Source organism: Anas platyrhynchos, chromosome 16 (assembly GCF_047663525.1).
Source record: "Anas platyrhynchos isolate ZD024472 breed Pekin duck chromosome 16, IASCAAS_PekinDuck_T2T, whole genome shotgun sequence".
In the NCBI taxonomy this organism is placed as follows: Eukaryota; Metazoa; Chordata; class Aves; order Anseriformes; family Anatidae; genus Anas; species Anas platyrhynchos.
The window spans coordinates 2,178,261-2,197,036 of NC_092602.1; the positions used below are offsets into that span (position 1 = coordinate 2,178,261).

The window sequence follows — 18,776 nt, forward strand, 5'->3', positions numbered from 1 at the left end:
CATTTAGAATACCTTGCAGTTAGTCGATGACTTCTGTTCTCACCCTTGATTTTTTTTACCTATTCCGAGCAGTTGAAAATGCAACGATTGAAATATTGCATCAGCACTAATAGTTAGCACAATGGTATGATGGCTCTGTTGCAGAACAGTTTACAAATAATCCTCGAATGTGCCTGCTGAAGGCATCAGGCTTAGTGAGAAGCTAGAATAATCTCACTTGAAGTGTTAACCTTCAACCGTGTAGGTAGTAGCGCAGCTTCATTGGCGGAGTATGCAATGATGGCTCACCCGGTGATTGATGCAGGTTTTTGCAATTTCACACGAGCCCTAACAGTGGTTTGCCTCATTAGGTGGCCTTCTTTCATTTGGCTTTTTCTTATTTTACTGATTCCTTTGTATTTGACATGAATGTTTAGCTAATAAACTTCTTTCTTTTCATCCATCTTCTGTAATGTTTTGTCTCATATATGCTTATTAACAATGCTTAATTGCTTATCCATAGTTCCTTTGGTCTTCATGTATGAGTTGAATGAGCATTTCATGAGATAGCTCTGTACATTGCTAGACAGACTAAGCACAGTTTTGATAGGTACTGCCAATATATGTGCATATTTTAACTTGTGAAATTGGGGAAAACAGGAATAATGTGCCATGTTGATGGTCTACTAAGAAGAAATCATCAATGATTGTTTAAAATCTGTAACATTGGTGACCAACAAATCGCTTCGTATGTTGTGAATTTTTTCATGATGGCTTTAAAATTCATTTCTCTTAGTGAGATTTCAGATCTTGACAAAAGTTAATTTAAGCCATGCTCTTTCATATCTAGCACTGTCTGGTGGTTTGACCTCATCTTTTTTAAAGATCAGAAATGTTTGCTCCTTGTTTTTTTCTGTAGATGTTGAGATGATGATGAGAAAGATAATGAGAAATTCAGGACAAAATGCACTCTAAAAAGCTTGCTTATTTTATTTTATTTTTTAATTTAATTAAAAAAAATTATTTCTGTTTAAGAAATTTAAGAATTTGCAGGCAGCTCTGCGATTTAGTGGCTTATAAAATACACAAACTTGGCTTCTTTGATGAATGGCTTTGTACTTTTTTTTTTTTTTTAACAGTACTTCAGTTTTTTAGTATTATTCCTTCAGCCATTTTCCTAGTCTGGTTTGAATGAAACACGAACAAATAAAGATAAAAGCTCAGGATCTTTTTATTCTTACTTCTCTGTTATGTCATATTGAATGGGTGTAGCAAGCTAATGGATAATTGAGATACACTGCAAAGGGAGTAAAAGTGTGTGCATGCATGCTGGTATGTTGAGGAATTGTGGAAACAGAAGAAGCTCAGGTATTGAAAGGGAAGCTTGTACTCTGCTTATTTGGAGAATGGGATTGGATGCATTCATGCTTTTTGTTATTTGCATAACATGTTACTGTGTGGTTGTGGAGGCTTTTTTGAAAAGCGTATAGTACAAGTCTTGCGTTTTCTATAGGAACGGGGATCCTTGGGTAGTCCTGTTTTAGCAAAAAACATACATGTAGTTTGTGTAAAAGATTTTGAAATAATTGCAAGTAATTCCTGCTGTTCTTTGATGCTTTGTCTCATACTTGAAGTTGCAAAAAAATGCACCCTGTAAACAGATGTATTTGAAGTCTGTCTGCACTTCCTAGTTACTCTAAGTATGAAGTAGATAGCTCTCGAATGTAGTCCATCGAGTACAGCAACTACTGAAGGTGAACAATGTTAATGTGCTTGTGAATCAGTCGTATTTGGTCGTTCCTCAAAATACTAGTGCATACAGTGTCTTCCTCTGCTTAACCAACTCGATTTCACCCCCATCCCTCCCCGCTCCCTTGTAGATGCTTTTACTGATTCAGCCATCAGTGCTAAAGTAAATGGTGAGCACAAAGAAAAGGATCTTGAACCATGGGATGGAGGAGAAAGCAGCGCTACTGAGGAGCTTGAGGCATTAGAGACGGATGTTGTAAGTACTGCTTTTTTATCAGTTATGACAGCCTCTAGAAAGCAAGCTAGTTCTCTGGACATGCATTGCAACATTCCTTAATTTTAATCTAATAATGAGCTTGTGGTTAAAAATGCTGGCCTACACAGGGGTACGTTCAGTCTTTGCTAGCAGCTGCCACAGTACTTTCTTACAATTTGAATAAGAATAGCTGGATTTCAAATGCCACTTTGGGCAAATATTGACAAATGGCAGCTGCTGTGGTAAGGGACATGTTTGACTCAAGGACTGGCTGAAAAAGGAGCTTTTATTAAGGACTCCAAATTCAGCAATGCACTGAAGTGACTTATGTTTAATCAGAGCATTCCTGTCTGCCTGTCGTTGCATTTGTAAGTTATGGTGAAATTGTGCTTAGCTAACTGTCTCGGGGCTAACACGAAGGAAATTGATGGAAGTCTGACCCATGACTTAATAAGCACAGATACAATCTTAGTAGATTATGAATTGTTAAATGAGGAGTATATTCTCAAATGAAGCTTCTTTATATATCATAGCAGTCAGCTTTTACTCAACCGTGCATTTTTTAGTAAGGTATTCAGACTGCAGTATGTTAAAGAAGAGAATCCAGTCATGTTACTGTGAGGTTATTAACTTCGTCTGGGTAGAACAGTTACCCTGTCAATTCCACTGTACGTACTGTACAGCTGAGATTTATTAGAATACTGAGTACTGTCAGTGCTTTTATGAAACGTTCAAAACATTTAGCATTTGTGAAGGTTAAATTCTTGAGTGCTGTAATAGCGTACTTCATGAAGTGGGGGAAGTTGCCCTGATCAACAGGGGTCTTCTTCCTGTGGTGTGTATCTCAGCTAATTGCATTAATAGTGCTTTTTGAATAATTTTAGCACTTGCTACAGTGAGGGACACTTCTAGTGTTCAGAACTGTCAGGTTGTGCTTTCTGGAAAGGCATTCATGTGTGTATTACTTCTTAGCCACTGATCTTCTAGTACAGATTACTAGAAGCCAACCAACCACAAAAGAAAGAAAAAAAAGAAAAGCAAAAAAGCAACCTGACTTTTTAGCCTAAAATACATGCATCTGATGAACAAAGATCTCTGAAATAAATTGTGGCTTTAGTAACTTCATTATTCAGGCAGTGAATACATGAGCCCAGGAAAATGGGCAAAAGGTTTGACTTCTGCCATCAGCCCTTAGTTTGAAGGGAATGTATTTCCAGTGTCTTTTTGAAAAACAAACATCATTTTCTTTTAGTCTAATGGATGGGATCCCAATGACATGTTTCGTTACAATGAAGAAAATTATGGTGTAATATCAACTTATGACAGCAGTTTATCTTCTTATACGTAAGTTTCAAAATATTTTGTTATTAGACTTTTATTTAATGTTCTCCCTGGTCTGACAAAACTTGTATTCTCAAGATAATTTCGTATGCTTTCTAAGGTTGTGGAATCAAATAACTGAAAAAGTAATGAATGAATAGTGCTTAAGAAACCTTGCCAGATTTCTGTGAATAGTTAGATGTATTAATCAGTATATATTCCCTTAAATGGGCACAGCTCATTCCCATTGCAACATTTTCTGAATTTAGGCATGCAATTATGCTTATTTCTTACAAAAAAACTTTTACAAATAGGGTTGAAAATACCAAAACTGTGAAACTATAATCTGTCTTTGTGTAGCTGCTATTCCCATAGTTTGTGTTTAACCCAGCAGGACAATTTGACTAAATCCTAATTTGATTGTGACAATTGATCATGTAGATACTGGAATCCTGAGTACTTGATACTTTAAGGAGGCTTGTGAGCTGTGGTAATTTGTTTAGGAGGCATATAAACTGCGGTTTTAGTTACAATATAATAACCTGAATCCAGAAGAAGTGTACAGTCTGCTGCAGTTACTTTGGGAATGGATCCACACTGCCCTTAGTCTGCAGCTGTTGTGTTAACTGCAACTGCAAAACAAACCAGTTGCAGATGTTGAACAACCATCATGAAACGATTTTAATGTTTGCCCATTCTTTTTACCCCCAAAATAATAAACTGGCTTTGAATGTCCAGGAATTGCAGTGATTTTTAGGTGCTGTAGAATTGGAGTACTTGTCTACAAGTTTCCTGTTCAACAATTTGATTTTTACTATTTTGTTAAAGTAGATCTATAATATGATGATAAAGTCTTAATTGGCTTATATCTGAATCCTAGGGAAGCGTGGTTAGAGTGGTGAAGTATGCTAAAGTGCTCTTTATACTTTTGAACTTTAGTCTTCCATCCATTTTATGGTTATTGATGGAAACAGATCAAAACCATGAAGGTGGCTTTAAATCACTAGAGAAAAATTCCGTGCTGATCAGCTGCTGTACGGGCTTCTCTCATTGCCAGGGTTTGAAACAATGCCATCTTGCCTATCCCCTTTGCTTCATCTTTAATTGCATTTTAGAAAATCACATTTAATAAAATGTGAAATTGTTCTTATGTTTAAGTTACCTATAATGCCACCACGTACATCCCCTCCTTTTTTCAGTCTTAAAAACGTCACTTTAAATGAAAGAACATGTGTTGGGTTTCTCCTTTCTTGTCCAGGTTTGTATGCATTATGTTCATGAATCTCTTGTTTGTCAGCCAAAGCTTCATGCTGAAGGGCAAGGATTTTATTTCATACTCTTACAGTTACCATTGATAATGCCAGTAGATGTCCCACCTGGCCAAAAGCGTGTGTTTGGGGGGGAAAACTTGTGGTGCAGTAGCTGAGTGCCGGCTTGAAACTGGCAAACCCACTTGTTTTCCTAGTTCCGCCTCCAACACTTGAGTAATCTTGCATATATTTTCATACTTGGTCTGTACCTCCAATTACTTCCTTTGTTCTTTTTTTGTATTATTCAAAATATGCGCAGTAGTGATTATCTAATACCAAGTATTACGTTGTCAAAGCCTCAGCCGTGTTCCCTATATAGCTTATTCTAAAGTAAGGTCAGATGAAACAACTTTTAGAACTCAAAATTTGAACCAAAGGCAAAGAGCATAATAGTTTTGTAAAACCTGATGCTTGAACAAAAATTAGAACAGGTAAAAAAAAAACACAAACAAGCAAAAAAACACACACAAAAAAAAACACAAGCAAACCCACAGATGGACAGAAGGAACTGCCAGCTATGATGTCCTTCTGTACATAGTTATTTTAGTATTTTGTTGCTCATGTATTGAGTTCTTACTTGATAGTTTTCCCAAGAGAGCTACATATGCGTCTTGCAATATGGTATTACCTAATAGCATAACACATGGGATGAATGGTTTTGAGGTTCTAGGACACGGCAAATGAGTCATGGGTTTCTGGTCCCATGCTCTGATGTATTGCATCTCTTCTGCAGTTATTCATAACAGGAAGAGCCGAGATTCTGCGGCTGTAATTATCAAAGGATTAAGTTTGTAACTCTTAATTTCAATAGGACTGGGGACTCTTATGTCTATTGTGAATGTGTAAATGGCTAAAGAAATTCAAATTTGGTCTCTTGCATTCACTTCCTATCTAAACAATAGACTAGGGCTTTTTATTGCTAATGTACTCGACCGTGTTAAAAGTTGGAGCCTTTGCATAGCTTTAGGGATTGGGGAATCCACAAGTCGTACAGAAAAACTCTCCACCCTGACCATAGCTCTCTGGGCAGGTAAATAACACAGAATTTGCACGTAATGTCAGACCAGTCCAGGAATTTTGTCACGCTTACACTAAAAAACCACAGCAATCTCCTGGCTTAAAAGCAGTTTGTGTTTTATTTATTTATTTATTTAAACATCACTTGGTTAGAATTAACATTGTAATTTTGTAGATTCTTTGTACTTTTGAATGCATTTCTGAGGTTCTTTTCCTTTCCATTGTCTTTTAGGGTGCCATTAGAAAGAGATAATTCAGAAGAGTTTTTAAAACGAGAAGCCAGAGCAACTCAATTAGCAGAGGAAATTGAATCAAGTGCCCAATACAAAGCTCGGGTTGCCTTGGAAAATGATGAAAGAACAGAAGAAGAAAAATATACTGCTGTTCAGAGAAATGCTAATGAACGAGAAGGGCATAGTGTGAACACTAGGTACTGGCATACACTATGAATAGTATTTTTATTTAAATGATGTACATATTTTGGTGAAGTAGCAATTTACTCATTGAAAATGTGCTTTTTCAGCAGGGCTGATTAGGTTAGGAATCTTGTGTAAACAATTGCGTGCTGTTTTTGGCACTCATGCTGACTTGTACACCTCTGCCTGGCCCTGTATTATCTGTAATGAAACAGACTTCTCCATTCTGATATTTCACTGTGGTGAATTCATACCAAATTACAGGAAAAGGCAGTGGTTTCAGCATGTCACGGAGAATTTTGGGCGTTAGTACTAAATCATTCACTGTCTGTGGGCTCATAGGAAGTGGAACGTGTGGTAAGTATCAAAGGGTAAATTCATGAGGTGATCATTAGGTCAACATCAGATTATAAATTAAATTTTCCTTGAGCTTGATTTAAGAAAGACGAAGTATCAATAGAACCCTTGAACAGGTACTTTTCGTTATCTTCTAGTTCTTCCTCAACGCTGATACAAATTTGCTCTGTTTCAGGGAAAATAAATATGTCCCACCTGGACAGAGAAACAGAGATGTCTTGTCTTGGGGAAGTGGAAGACAAAACTCACCAAGGATGGGCCAGTCTGGATCAGGCCCACCAATTTCACGGTCTGGATCCCATACTTCAGATTTCAGTCCTAATTCTGGAGCAGATCAAAGAGTGGTTAACGGAGGCAAGTATCTGAAGTCTAAATGAATGTGCCTTATAAAATGCAGTCATTTATTTAATTATGTTGAAACTGCATATGATGTGGTTTTAGGATGTTTATTTCATAAGCTGGGCTAGCATACATCATTTAACACAGAGGTGGTGAGTTTCATTTGGGTTTAACTCAGTGACAACAAAACATTCATTTGACTGCACTGTGCGTAGCTTTGCAGAGCAGAAATGTCACTTGGTTTCTACCTTTGTCTCGGATGATGGTGCAGTCTGCGGTTTTAAAGATGAAAAATTGCTTTATGTATTTTTTTTTTTTTACTACTGCTGAGCTCTGTCGAGGAATAGCAATACTGACATCTAGTGAAAGGGAGGTGGCAGCTGTACTGGAGGAAGTGTCAATCTTCCTTCCTGGAGCATGGATCAATTCAGCGTCCTATCAAAAAGAATAAAGCAACTTGCTGACTTCACCACAACGTGGGTGGAGAAATCATTGATGGGAAAGTAAGAGAAGTTATTACAGGAAAAGTAATTGAGTCTCCTCTTCAGATAGCTATTTGAGTGTTTTCTGCTGTGCACGTGGGTGATGTAAACAGACATCGCTACGCACTGTATAGCAGAAGGTTCATAACCAAATACCATTCTTTGAGAGAAGGATTTTAGCAGCAGCCCATCCTTGAGGCATTATTTGTATAGGTTAATAATACTATTATACGAGATTGCTGTGATTTAAAATAAATAAATAATGAAAATACTCAAGTGCCTCTATCTGGAGGGGAGGTCTGAGAAATATTTAAAGGTAAGTGAAGCTTTCTTCTTACATACAGCCAGCTGTATAAAGGACGTACAACTGAGTCTTGCCCAAACAATGCTAAACATTGAAATTCGTTTGTAGTATTCGTGGTTTGTGCCATCCTATTACTTTGCCGAATCAACATCATATACTTAGCATACTCAAAATGGCTTGTGAATTAAATTTATTTTGAAAACAATGAACCCTATACCCTAGATTAGAATACTACATTAATACTGCAGATAACAGATAAAAGCATAAATGTCAAGATTCAGACACTGAACACCGCTGTTTTTTGTAAAGATACAGTTCCTAGAATTGATACTGCTCATCATTTGGTTTGAAAGTAGTAGTTTGTGCGTTCAATACTATATGTGAACCACTGTTTGAGAACCTCTGGTAGCTGTTTAAGGACCTTGTCAAGACTGATGCGTACTGTAGAACATATATATGACAGGCTAACAGATCAAACTTTACTGTCTATTCCTTAGTAGTATTTGTAGATCCTAATTAACCCTTTGGGGAGTTTATGACATTCAGATATTAAATTTGACTTGAAGCAGAGGAAATAACTTGAAAGAGACTTTTTATTGGTTGCAGAAATAAACTAATCTATCCCCAAAGGGTTAAACATGAAAAATCATTTTGTCATATTTTACTTTTTTTTTTCTGTTGACCTTTTTCCCCATAATTTTTCTTTAGTTTTTATACTTTCCTTCATATCATTTGTTCTGTCAGGTGTTCCCTGGCCATCGCCTTGCCCATCTCCTTCCTCTCGCCCACCTTCTCGCTACCAGTCAGGTCCCAACTCTCTTCCACCTCGGGCAGCCACCCCTACACGGCCGCCCTCCAGGCCCCCCTCGCGGCCCTCCAGGCCCCCGTCTCACCCCTCTGCTCATGGTTCTCCAGCTCCTGTCTCTACTATGCCTAAACGCATGTCTTCAGAAGGTACAATACCACAATTTGTTCATGTTTTTGTTTGTCTTTGTTTAACTCCTTTGTGAGTTTAATTACAAAATTGTTTTTCCTCTTCATTACTTAACCTATAATTTGTGTTTAACTTTAGTTTATCAGACTATTTCTATTAACCTTTTTATTTGAAGAACTTTACAAAAACAAAATAAAGCTGTGAAATTTCCCAAATTGGTATGAAATAAACTCAGCTTTGTAAACGCTGCTCAGTGTCTTAACTTAACCAACAGCAACATGCAGGACCTATTAATTTTGGAGGGCATTTTTAGGAATATAAATTTATATAAAATCTCAAAAAAAAAAAACAAAAAACGTTAATACAGATGTTTCACAAAAAAGCAGTCTCAAATCTAACTAAAATTCTCCAATTAACTTCTGTTAAACAAAAAGGCAAAAAAAAAAAGCTGTATTTAAAGAAGTGCACTGTGGAATGGGATAGGATAAGCTACTTTGAAGGTGAATCTGTAGAAAACTTTAAGTCTCCATTTGCATTGAGGCAGAGCAATAAGTTAGCTCCCTGGTAGTCAGTAATATGCAGAGGAAGTTTGACTCATGAGTCTTGGACAATTGCATGCAGAAATATCTCAACTAAATTAATATGTACTCTGAAGGTTCAGTAACATATTTTTATTTTAAGTGCACTCAAAAACTAGCCTGCACAGCACAGTCTAGCAATCCTGGAAAAATGTAAACTGATTATCCTAAGCTCACTGGAAATGTGCACGCTCTCTGCTGTAGCAGGCTCTGCTGGAGCCAGGAGAGAGCCCGGTCATCCTGCTGATCGAGTCAGTAACGCTGTCCTGCAGCTTGCCTGATAAATGGTCGAGATGGCCCATGGCTAATAGCAGACATGTCTGTACAGTGTTCTACTGTCAATTAAATTCATCAATGTGAGATTTTTTTTAATGTAAGATCCTAAGAATCCACATGCTAAAAAATTCCTGCATTTGCACTTGTGATTGATTTGTCAGGTATGCAGTGACCTGCTTGCTGCAATGTTTAACTTCTAGCACAAGAAGAGGATTGCTGGACAGTGTATTCTTTAAAATACTTGCATGTATGCAATTCGGATTGAAGTGTGCTTTAGATTTATGGTTAAAATAGAGGCTGACATTTAAAGATTTATATAACCGGAAGAGGTACTGGATATTTTTGAACCTTATGTGAAACCAGAAAGCCACTACCTGAACTTCTGTCTGTTACTGACCTACATTAAAATGAACTGCAATCAGCTAGGTTGTTCTATGCTCATACACAGTTTTTCCTTTCGAGATATCAGCATTTGAGTCTGATTTTGTTGTAAAGAAAATGTTTGTTAGGATGTAGAAACTGTATTGCTGCCTGGATTTGAGCGTAACTATTCTGTGGCAGCTGTATAAACTGTTCAGAATTACTGTTCACTTACAGCTTCAGCTTCTGATGTTAAACATGCATGACTGGAACCTTGGGATAACAATAACTTGTTCAGTTGTAATTTTGCTGACTTGTTAATGAATTGTGACCTGCTGCAGGCAATTTAGCCTCTGTGCAGAATGCTGTGCTGAAATTCCCCGAGAGGATTGGTCAGCCAGTGGTGACTACCCTGTAAATAATCGTTTGGTATCACTGCCCACCTAAAAAAGTGATGCAATCCTTTTTTTCTTGAAAACATTTGATAGCCCAGAAGCGTGCTTATCTAGAGGGAGCTGGGCTGCTAACTTTTTTGACTTGTCTTGCAGTAAGCAATGTTGGATATTTGTATTCAACTTTTTTAAATCTACGCTGTTATAATTCTGATAAAGCTTCTAAATATCAATGAACATGAGCTCACATAGCAAGGTGAAGAGTATGCTGGTAGTCTGGCTGAACCGATGGCGTGGCCTTTTTAGTCTCACAGATCCCTGGTTCTAGTCAATGTCTGTAATTTGCTTGACTGTATTACTGCATTATCGAGAATTACCAGATGAAAGCCAATTTTAAAAACAGATAGCATGTTTGGGTATGCTTTGTGACGGATGTTAAGTACTTATTGTGTGGGGTTGTTTTCTTTTTCTCAGGGCCTCCACGGATGTCTCCTAAGGCACAACGGCACCCTCGAGGTCACAGAGTCTCTACTGGTAGGGGTACAATTTCAAGTGGCTTAGAATTTGTATCTCATAATGCACCAGGGGAAGCATCTACTACTGCAGTGGCACGAGGCAGCCCTTCAGGTGGGACGTGGTCATCAGTTGTCAGTGGGGGTAGGTAAAGCTTGGCTTATTGCAGATGGCTTGCCAGGGATACTTTAGAGTGTTAATGCTAAGCAGAATATTGTGTTCCTAGACAATTCAGGCTCCGAATACACTGGTCTGCTAACTTAGCTTGCTTAGATGAAGTGGGAGAAGGATGTTACCAGGTAGCTTAGTAAAACAGCTGGTGAGTCAGTCCTTAAAGTGCAATATGGTCTGAATTGCAGAGAGGGTAAGTCAGTTGGTGTATGAAAGGAAGGAAGAATGTAGGAATGAGTTGTTGAAAGAAATAATCTTCAGGAAAGTCATTGAAGGAGACAAGAAAGTTATTTTCCACTGCATCACTGAAGTTGATTAGTGGTAATGTAACTGGATTTTTATGGTTTACAAATGAATGAGGTGCTTGTATAGCGGAAGGTTGGCATCACAAGAAAAAGATGAAATGATAAGTGAAGTTGGATGTACTTCCTTTAAAAACGATGAAGGTTCTAAGTGGTTGTTCTGTGTTTGTCATAAGTACTGTAGTATTAGATGTAGTCAGCGTTGTCTTTTCTGAATCAGTTATTTTTGTAACGTTTGACTGTGTATTTAAAGCTCAGTCATGATACCAGCCCTGGTTTTGAGCTTTTGTGACTGGGACCATGTTCTAGTCAGTTGTCAGCTGCTGGGTGCTTTCTTGAGTCAGAGCACAAGTGGGCAACAGTTTGGAGTCTAATACTTTTCAGCGGTGTTAGGATTTAGAGAAGAGTGGTGGGAATGCATTTTCAGAAAACAGGTATGAATTGTGTTCCAATGCGTAGACAACCCCATAGATCTTGTTGCCTTGCAGAAAAGATTTAAACTCTTCTGTTCTGGCATTCTCTCTGACTCATCTCCCCTCCCTGCCCTGCACTTTATTTATCACTGGCATGCAAACAGGGCTGTTAAACAACTTACCTCTCTTTCTTCTTGCTCACTTGAAGTTGATGTATGATGTAAAGCAACTAACTAGCCACAGTGGTGTGAGTAGGAAGCAGGAGGTACAGCTTAGCTTGTAAAGAACATACAACTTCCCTTGCTGCTTTAACACAGGGGCAGAAGTGGACATCAAATAATCTTCCTTCAGTAGGATATGCTGTTTTTTTTTCCAGCTGACAAACCTCCAAAGGAGGATGTTGTAAAATGGATGATTTTTTTCAGCCTTTAAAAAAAAATATGTTTTACATCTGTTTATATGGAGATAATGACCACCTTTTCTGTTCTGCCTGAAACTGTGCTAATGTGAGCTGTTGTATGCTGGGGGGCCAGGGACCATACTGCAGTTTCATGGTAGGACTGTAAGACAGATGTTTGTTAGGGGACAGTCTGTAGGAAAATAGCACCACTTATCTGAAATGCTGTACTGTAAAGAGTTAGGAGATGTACCTGAAAGGTAAAGAGGTTTTCAGTCACTATATAATGTTCCACTGAATATATTAAAGCATGTTCCTAGTCGTTTTTAAAATAAGCAAACTTCTGAGCGGATGAGGAAACTTATCCCATAACTGTTTTTTCCTGTTTGTTTCTAGTTCCAAGATTATCCCCTAAAACACACAGGCCTAGGTCTCCAAGGCAAAGCAGCACTCCCACAGGACCAGCTCTGCCTTCTCCTCAACCTGGTACTATTCCCACTGAATCTGTTGCCATGCCTGTTCCAGCTGCCTCTCCTACACCTGCCAGCCCTGCTTCCAACAGAGCAGTTACCCCTTCCAGCGAAGGTGAGTAACCCTCACTAGCTGGCAAATGCAACCCTTGCCTAATCTCTGAAAATAAATACGGGTGTACAAGAGCAAAGCTGCTTTCTAAATGCTGGGAAAAGTTCTGACTGATACATTTAATTTTACTATGTAGTGAGTTCCTTTTCTCTTATGATGATGGCTTTAAAATAAGATTGAGGCTTTTTAGTAAGTCTGTATGCTTAATTTCTTCTGTCTTTTGGGAAGTATGGATGTATTTGACCTAATTGAGGACTTTTTTCAGACTGAGTTCTTGGCTGTTTTCTCATTTAAAGAAACATAGACCACTGCTTTCAAGGAATATTTTAAGCCTCATGAAAGGAGAAAAAAGAAATTCAAGAGCATAGTCATAAAGGTCTTGACTGACTCTCAAATCTCAAAGAGCTTGGACTATGGAAAATAATTTGCTTTCGTTTTACATTTTCTTGTCAGCCTAGTTAAGGATCTGTGTGATGGTGAGGGATGTGTTCGATTGGGACATTTTCATTGGGCTTAATAACAGTAGGATGGGGAAGGGGGGAGGATAAGCCTCCAGGCCCTAACTTGGTAGCAGAAAAAGTGTAACAGGCATTTTCTTATGTAAGCTAAACATGGTTAAATCTCTCTTCTGTTCTATCTTGTCGTGTCTTTTTAATCAGTGTGAGTTGTGTATAAGAGAATAACTTTGGCAATTTCTTTTCCAGCTAAAGATACTAGGCTTCAGGACCAGAGGCAAAATTCTGCAACTGGAAACAAGGAGAATATAAAACCAAGTGAGACTTCTCCTAGTTTTCCTAAACCTGAAAGCAAAGGTTTGTATCAAAAGCTTCTGGAAGTACTTGAGTAACATAGGATTCCAAGCGCTAAACCTGCTGTATTGACTAGTTGAGTTAATATTTAAAGGAAGACTTGGAGGCAATCTGTTTTGATAATTTGTAAGGAACATTTGAGCATGCAGTTCTGAAGCGATAGAGCTGCAATTTTAAGTGTTGGACTCATGGACTCATTTCATTGACCTGAAGTACAGAGATGCTTATGTGGATGACCTTTGCATTTATTTATTTTATTTATTTCCTCTTCTCAAAGTGTTTTTTTAATTATTATTATTTTTTATTTAAACTCTGGATGACAAATTAGTGTTTCACCTTTAATTGATATTATTGAAACACTGGCATGTTATGTTTCGAGGGTTTTATTGTGTGCCTCTTTGTATGCATATGAGTTCTGCAGTCCCTGTACCTCAGGGCTTTTGTCTTGGTGTGATGCGTTAGAGCTATAGATATGGCAGTTATGCAATGCCATGTTTTTTTTGTGTGCTCATATGAATCGTTCATGGAATTTTACCAACTCACAGATGAAGTGGTATAGCTGTATTTCACTTCTAGATATGCAAACGCTCTGTTTTTGCAAATTTATAGATGTGGGGGTTGAATATAAAAACCTGAATTAGAAATGCTTGGACAATTGTGGTCTTATATTTGGCAGGTGTCTCTCCAATTGTTTCAGAACATAGAAAACAGATTGATGATTTAAAGAAATTTAAGAATGACTTTAGGGTAAGTTTCCATGTATGTTATCTTAATGTATTGTAGTTCTTTTGTGCACCCAGATTACTTTAATGAACTAAATACATTGCATGTGTTAATGGAAAATGGGTCCTTAAAACTTGTGCTCGATTTACAAAAATGTTCATGAGAATTCATGCTAAAATTCAATGCTAAGTCTTGCTTGTACAATTGCCTAATGCACAAATGTACATTTTGACTTAAATACTGTATACTGAAAATGTTGCTCAAAACCTGCGTGGTTGTTAGGTACAAATAATTAATGCATTTATGCTCCATATGGGAGAGCTCCATATGGAAGAGTTTCAAAGTGTAATGGAGGGGTTTGCTGACGAAAATTGAAGACAAGTATCTGCTGATCCATTGCACGTTTCCAGGTTATAATTGCTTACTAAATCAGGTCAGCTTTTTAGGAGTTGTTGTTAAATCACATAGAGGGGGGTTGAGTCTAAGGGGTTGTCTTAAGCTTTCCTGTCACTTCCTAATCAAAGTGTAGGTCAGTCGAGTCTCTGAATAATTCAGCTTCTTGCACAGTGTAGGCTTAAAACATAGTCAGTGCTCGTAGATTTTTTTTTTCCTACTAGAAATGGAAATGTATGTTTGAAAAGGTCATTTCCAGGTGATTAAGGCCTATGGGACTGTATCTTACTCTGTGATAGCATTAAATTGTCTTCTAGTTTTGCATACCAATTTAATGAATATACACCTCGTTTTTGTTTTTTTTTTTTTTTCAGTTACAGTCAAGTTCCTCTTCAGATGCAGTGGATCAGCTGCTAAATAAAACACGAGAAGGTGAAAAACCAAGAGATGTAGTTAAGGAAAAGACAGACTCAACCCCTAAAGAATCTATCATAGAAACTGGCAGTAATACTAACTCTAACGGTGGCAGTAGCAAACCCAATAGTCCAAGTATTTCTCCATCAATAAGTAATAATTCTGAACAAAAGCGAGGGCCTGAGGTAACTTCACAAGGTGTACAGACATCTGGGCCTGGAAATAAACAAGATAAAGAGGATAAAGAGGAGAAGAAAGACACTTCTGAGTGAGTAACTATGCCTTTTAGAATAAGCAAATCTGTTATTAGCATTTAATTGTGTGTAGAAAAAAGCTATTATGAACATGTAATGTCTTAATGTTGATATGGTCAATGTAAGTTATTTTTTTCTCTGTATAACTACGAGAAAATTGATGTGCCTGTGAAGAAAGTCATCTTGTGAGTCAGTGGTAGAACTGCATGTAGAACTCTGGTCCTTTCGATGCCTAGTTGGTGTCTGAATGCTTATGTAAATGTTTTCCTGTCTCTTGTAAGCTGAAGCAACAGCACCAGGAAAACTTTATTGATGAGTATAGTAAGAATACTGTCAGTAAACAGGACTTTTTGTATATATGTATATTTGAGTTCTCCAAAATCTGACTTGCAGATGGAAATGAGGCATTTCATATCTCAATTTTTTAGTTGTTTAGTCATTCTGCAGGTATGCTTGTAAAAGAATAATGTTGAACATCTTTTTTTTGTTCTTCATGTTTAGGCAAGTTAGAAAATCAACACTTAACCCTAATGCAAAAGAGTTCAACCCTCGATCTTTTGCTCAAGTAAGTTATTTGATACTGTTTATAAAGAACCACTCAAAGGCTTTTCCTTGAAGTATGGTCAAGCTAATCTTGCATATGCATTGCTGAACTCTGTTTGTAGCCGAAGCCTTCTACTACACCAACCTCCCCTCGTCCTCAAGCTCAACCTAGTCCTTCCATGGTGGGTCATCAGCAGCCAACTCCAGTGTACACTCAGCCTGTTTGTTTTGCACCAAATATGATGTACCCAGTTCCAGTGAGTCCAGGCGTGCAGGTAAGGTGCAGCATGTAATGGCAGTTTGTTTACACTTTTCAGATGATTGTCAGCCAACTGGGGAGACATAGGAGATCTAAGTTAAGACAGTGGCGCAGTACTGTTTGTATCTCTGCCATAAATATGGACACAATTACATTGTTGTTCAGTTTTAGCTATGTAAATAATGGCTTTTCCCAGTGGTCTTTCAATCTTGATAGTATAATAGTCTCAAACACTTGTAAATTCCAACAGCTGTTACTCATATTTGTTGTGACTCTGTGCAGAATTCCTCCCCAGTGCTCCAAGCATAGCCTTACTTTTAAGTTTTAAGCAACCATTTTTTGTCCTTAGCTTCCAGCTGTGTCCCACTAATTTCCGGTTGTTGCAGAGATTACTAGGATTTCAAATCTAACTCTGCTATAAAGCTGTCTGATTTAATACTTTGCTTGAAGTAGCAATACTAGCATTACTTGACTGGTTGCTGCAAACCATATGGTCTTGGTTGTTTGTACATTCAGACTTAATCACAGTGGTAGAAGAAAATATCACAGGTTAGGCAAAGTTCACTAAGCCATATTTGAAGTCTGGAGTGTTTCTTCCTTTCCTTATGGACCAAATGGTTGCTGGTGATTAAAAATTTGTGGCTAACAATCCTAACTGTGTGGTGGAAGGTTTGGGGTGTTGGGGGAAGGATAAAACTCATGCTAACTTTGCTCTCATAATGTGTTAAGAAAATACCCAGTATGTCCAAAATGTTTTAATAAGTAATTTAGTGATCAGCTTGCAAAAGGTCACAAGAATTCCTCCTAAAGAAACTTCTGTGAGACTTGAATCTTGTGATAAAATGCTAAAAGAGCCAACAAACATCTACAAGCTGCCATTGTGCATCTTTCCTAACATTAAAATAGATGCACTAGACTGTTACTGGCTTGGTTTTAGCAACAGTGATTTTTTTTCTAGTAGTGTCTATGCCATTGGTGAAGAACTGAACTTGTAAATATTTTAACATCTAGCATTACATTTGTATGAGTTGCCTCTGAAAAGAGTTGGAAAGCTAGGATATGGTAGGTCCTGTTGCGACTCATTTCATAGTGGAGACTTGCACAGCAGAGTTCTGATTATCATGATAATCTGTAATGTTTGTCACCTAATTATGGCTATACAGTTTAGAGAAAAAGTAGCTTCTAATATCATTAGAAGCTAATGATTATTTTATTGGCTCAGAATAAAACATAGCACAGCTGAGCAGGGCCCCCACCCCAACAAACAGCCACATGCACAAACATACTTTTTAAAGGAATATCATAGCTTAAACTCCTGCTTCTGTTTCAGCCTTTGTATCCTATTCCCATGACGCCCATGCCAGTGAACCAAGCCAAGACATATAGAGCAGGTAAAGGTGAGAATAATACTGCCTGTTTGGTTCTTAGTCTGCATGCAGCATGAATAAAATAACAAATGATTGTTTTCTAATCCATGTTGATTGATATTTTAAATACTATTTTTAATAAAGGCAACTAAGTGGAAATACTTAGGTATTTCCAGATAAGCTAATGCAGCACAAATCACAAGTTTGAGTAGCGTGGCATTGCTTGTTTTGGAATTTGATTTGACAAATTGGAAAAGGTGTGTTACTTGGAACACTTGGGTAAGCTGATTTCTCCTATACGTCATAAGTGTTACGGAAATGTTAAAAAGGGAACTGCTTTGTACTGGTGTGCAGCAGAGCCCTGAATGGTGCCTGAATGGGGTATTTTTGTCAACAAGAAAAATCTCTTTCTTCAGAAAGAGTGTGCTGTTACTCTTCTGCAAAGAGCTTATTGCTGGTTCCAGTTTGTTCTTTTGTATTCCTTCTGCAACAGTAGCTGAACAGCTGGACTAACAATACTGCATTTTTAACAAGTGACACCTGTGGCTGTGGAGATGAAAACGTGTGCTGAGGTGCACTCTCATCTCTGCAGTGCAGTGTAGGAGCAGAAAAATGATGGTCTTGTTTTATAGTCATGTTTCAGATAATGCTCTAATTCGACGCAATTAAATTCCTTGCAATATTACACAGTCTCTCATGATGATAGATTCCAGTGCTGCAGCTCCGGTCACTGGAAGAGGAAATTGTTTAAAAGAGCAGTTCTGCTGTTTAGAAATAAACAAGTAGCCTTTATGAAAGTAGGGAAGACAAATACTTGTAATGTATTTCCATTTTAAAACGCACTAACTTTAGTGTGGCCTGACTCATGAAATCCTGTGCTTGATAATACTGATTATTTTAATCAGAAGTATATTGCTGTCTACTTGCTTGCTCTGTGAGGCTCTCCTGTTCTGAATTCCTTTCCTGAATGTCATTATTTCCTCCATAAATCCATTTTGTGTGCAGCATAAGTTGAAGGAGCTGCTCTTGTTAAAGTTCAGCGCCTTTACCCTATTCAAGTTGCGCCCCGTATTTACTTTTTTCTGTTGATTTGCAGTGTAAACATAATCATTATTGAGTGCATTTCCTGACATCTTCAACGTTTCCCTCTTTTCCTCTCCCTAAGGGGTCTGTCAACATTGCACACTGCAGTGGAGCTTACAGGTGCTCGAGTTAGCGTAGTTATTAGTTGCAGTCTCACTGCAGCAAGCTGGAGCTCACCTTGAACGATCATGCCATGGTGCTTAGTAGGCTGAATTACTCTGTTCTGAGTGCCTTGCTGCTGTGGTTCAGGCAGTCTTCTTACCAGGATAGCTCAGGTAGTCCCCCACTGCAGTGCTCTGCTCTCTTAACCTCTCCTCCCTCTAATTATTCCTATTCCTTTTCCCCCTCTAAGATGATTTGTCCCCTTCGGTGTTGACTGTGACCTCAAAGTTTTTGGCTATCCTCAGGGATAGCATAGAGCTTAAATGATGCAAATACCTCATATTGCAGCTGCGTGGAGACCTTTATTCTATTCTCCTCAGCC

At 38.0% G+C, this 18,776-nt stretch overlaps 1 protein-coding gene across 21 annotated transcripts in view; it reads left to right on the plus strand.

Annotated features, from left to right (window-relative positions):
- Positions 1 to 18,776, plus strand: part of ATXN2 (ataxin 2) — a 51,246-nt gene that overhangs the window by 15,145 nt on the left and 17,325 nt on the right. For 8 of the 21 annotated variants that reach the window (XM_038187625.2, XM_038187626.2, XM_038187637.2 and 5 more), the window contains 13 exons: positions 1,860 to 1,984; positions 3,237 to 3,328; positions 5,864 to 6,061; positions 6,580 to 6,758; positions 8,274 to 8,483; positions 10,544 to 10,726; positions 12,262 to 12,450; positions 13,152 to 13,259; positions 13,933 to 14,003; positions 14,747 to 15,054; positions 15,542 to 15,605; positions 15,706 to 15,858; positions 17,173 to 17,239. In XM_038187625.2, coding sequence (XP_038043553.1) covers positions 1,860 to 1,984; positions 3,237 to 3,328; positions 5,864 to 6,061; positions 6,580 to 6,758; positions 8,274 to 8,483; positions 10,544 to 10,726; positions 12,262 to 12,450; positions 13,152 to 13,259; positions 13,933 to 14,003; positions 14,747 to 15,054; positions 15,542 to 15,605; positions 15,706 to 15,858; positions 17,173 to 17,239 — 1,947 coding nt within the window. The remainder of the gene's footprint in view (positions 1 to 1,859; positions 1,985 to 3,236; positions 3,329 to 5,863; positions 6,062 to 6,579; positions 6,759 to 8,273; positions 8,484 to 10,543; positions 10,727 to 12,261; positions 12,451 to 13,151; positions 13,260 to 13,932; positions 14,004 to 14,746; positions 15,055 to 15,541; positions 15,606 to 15,705; positions 15,859 to 17,172; positions 17,240 to 18,776) is intronic. The other 13 variants (XM_038187627.2, XM_072024478.1, XM_038187630.2 and 10 more) reach the window with 6 other exon arrangements.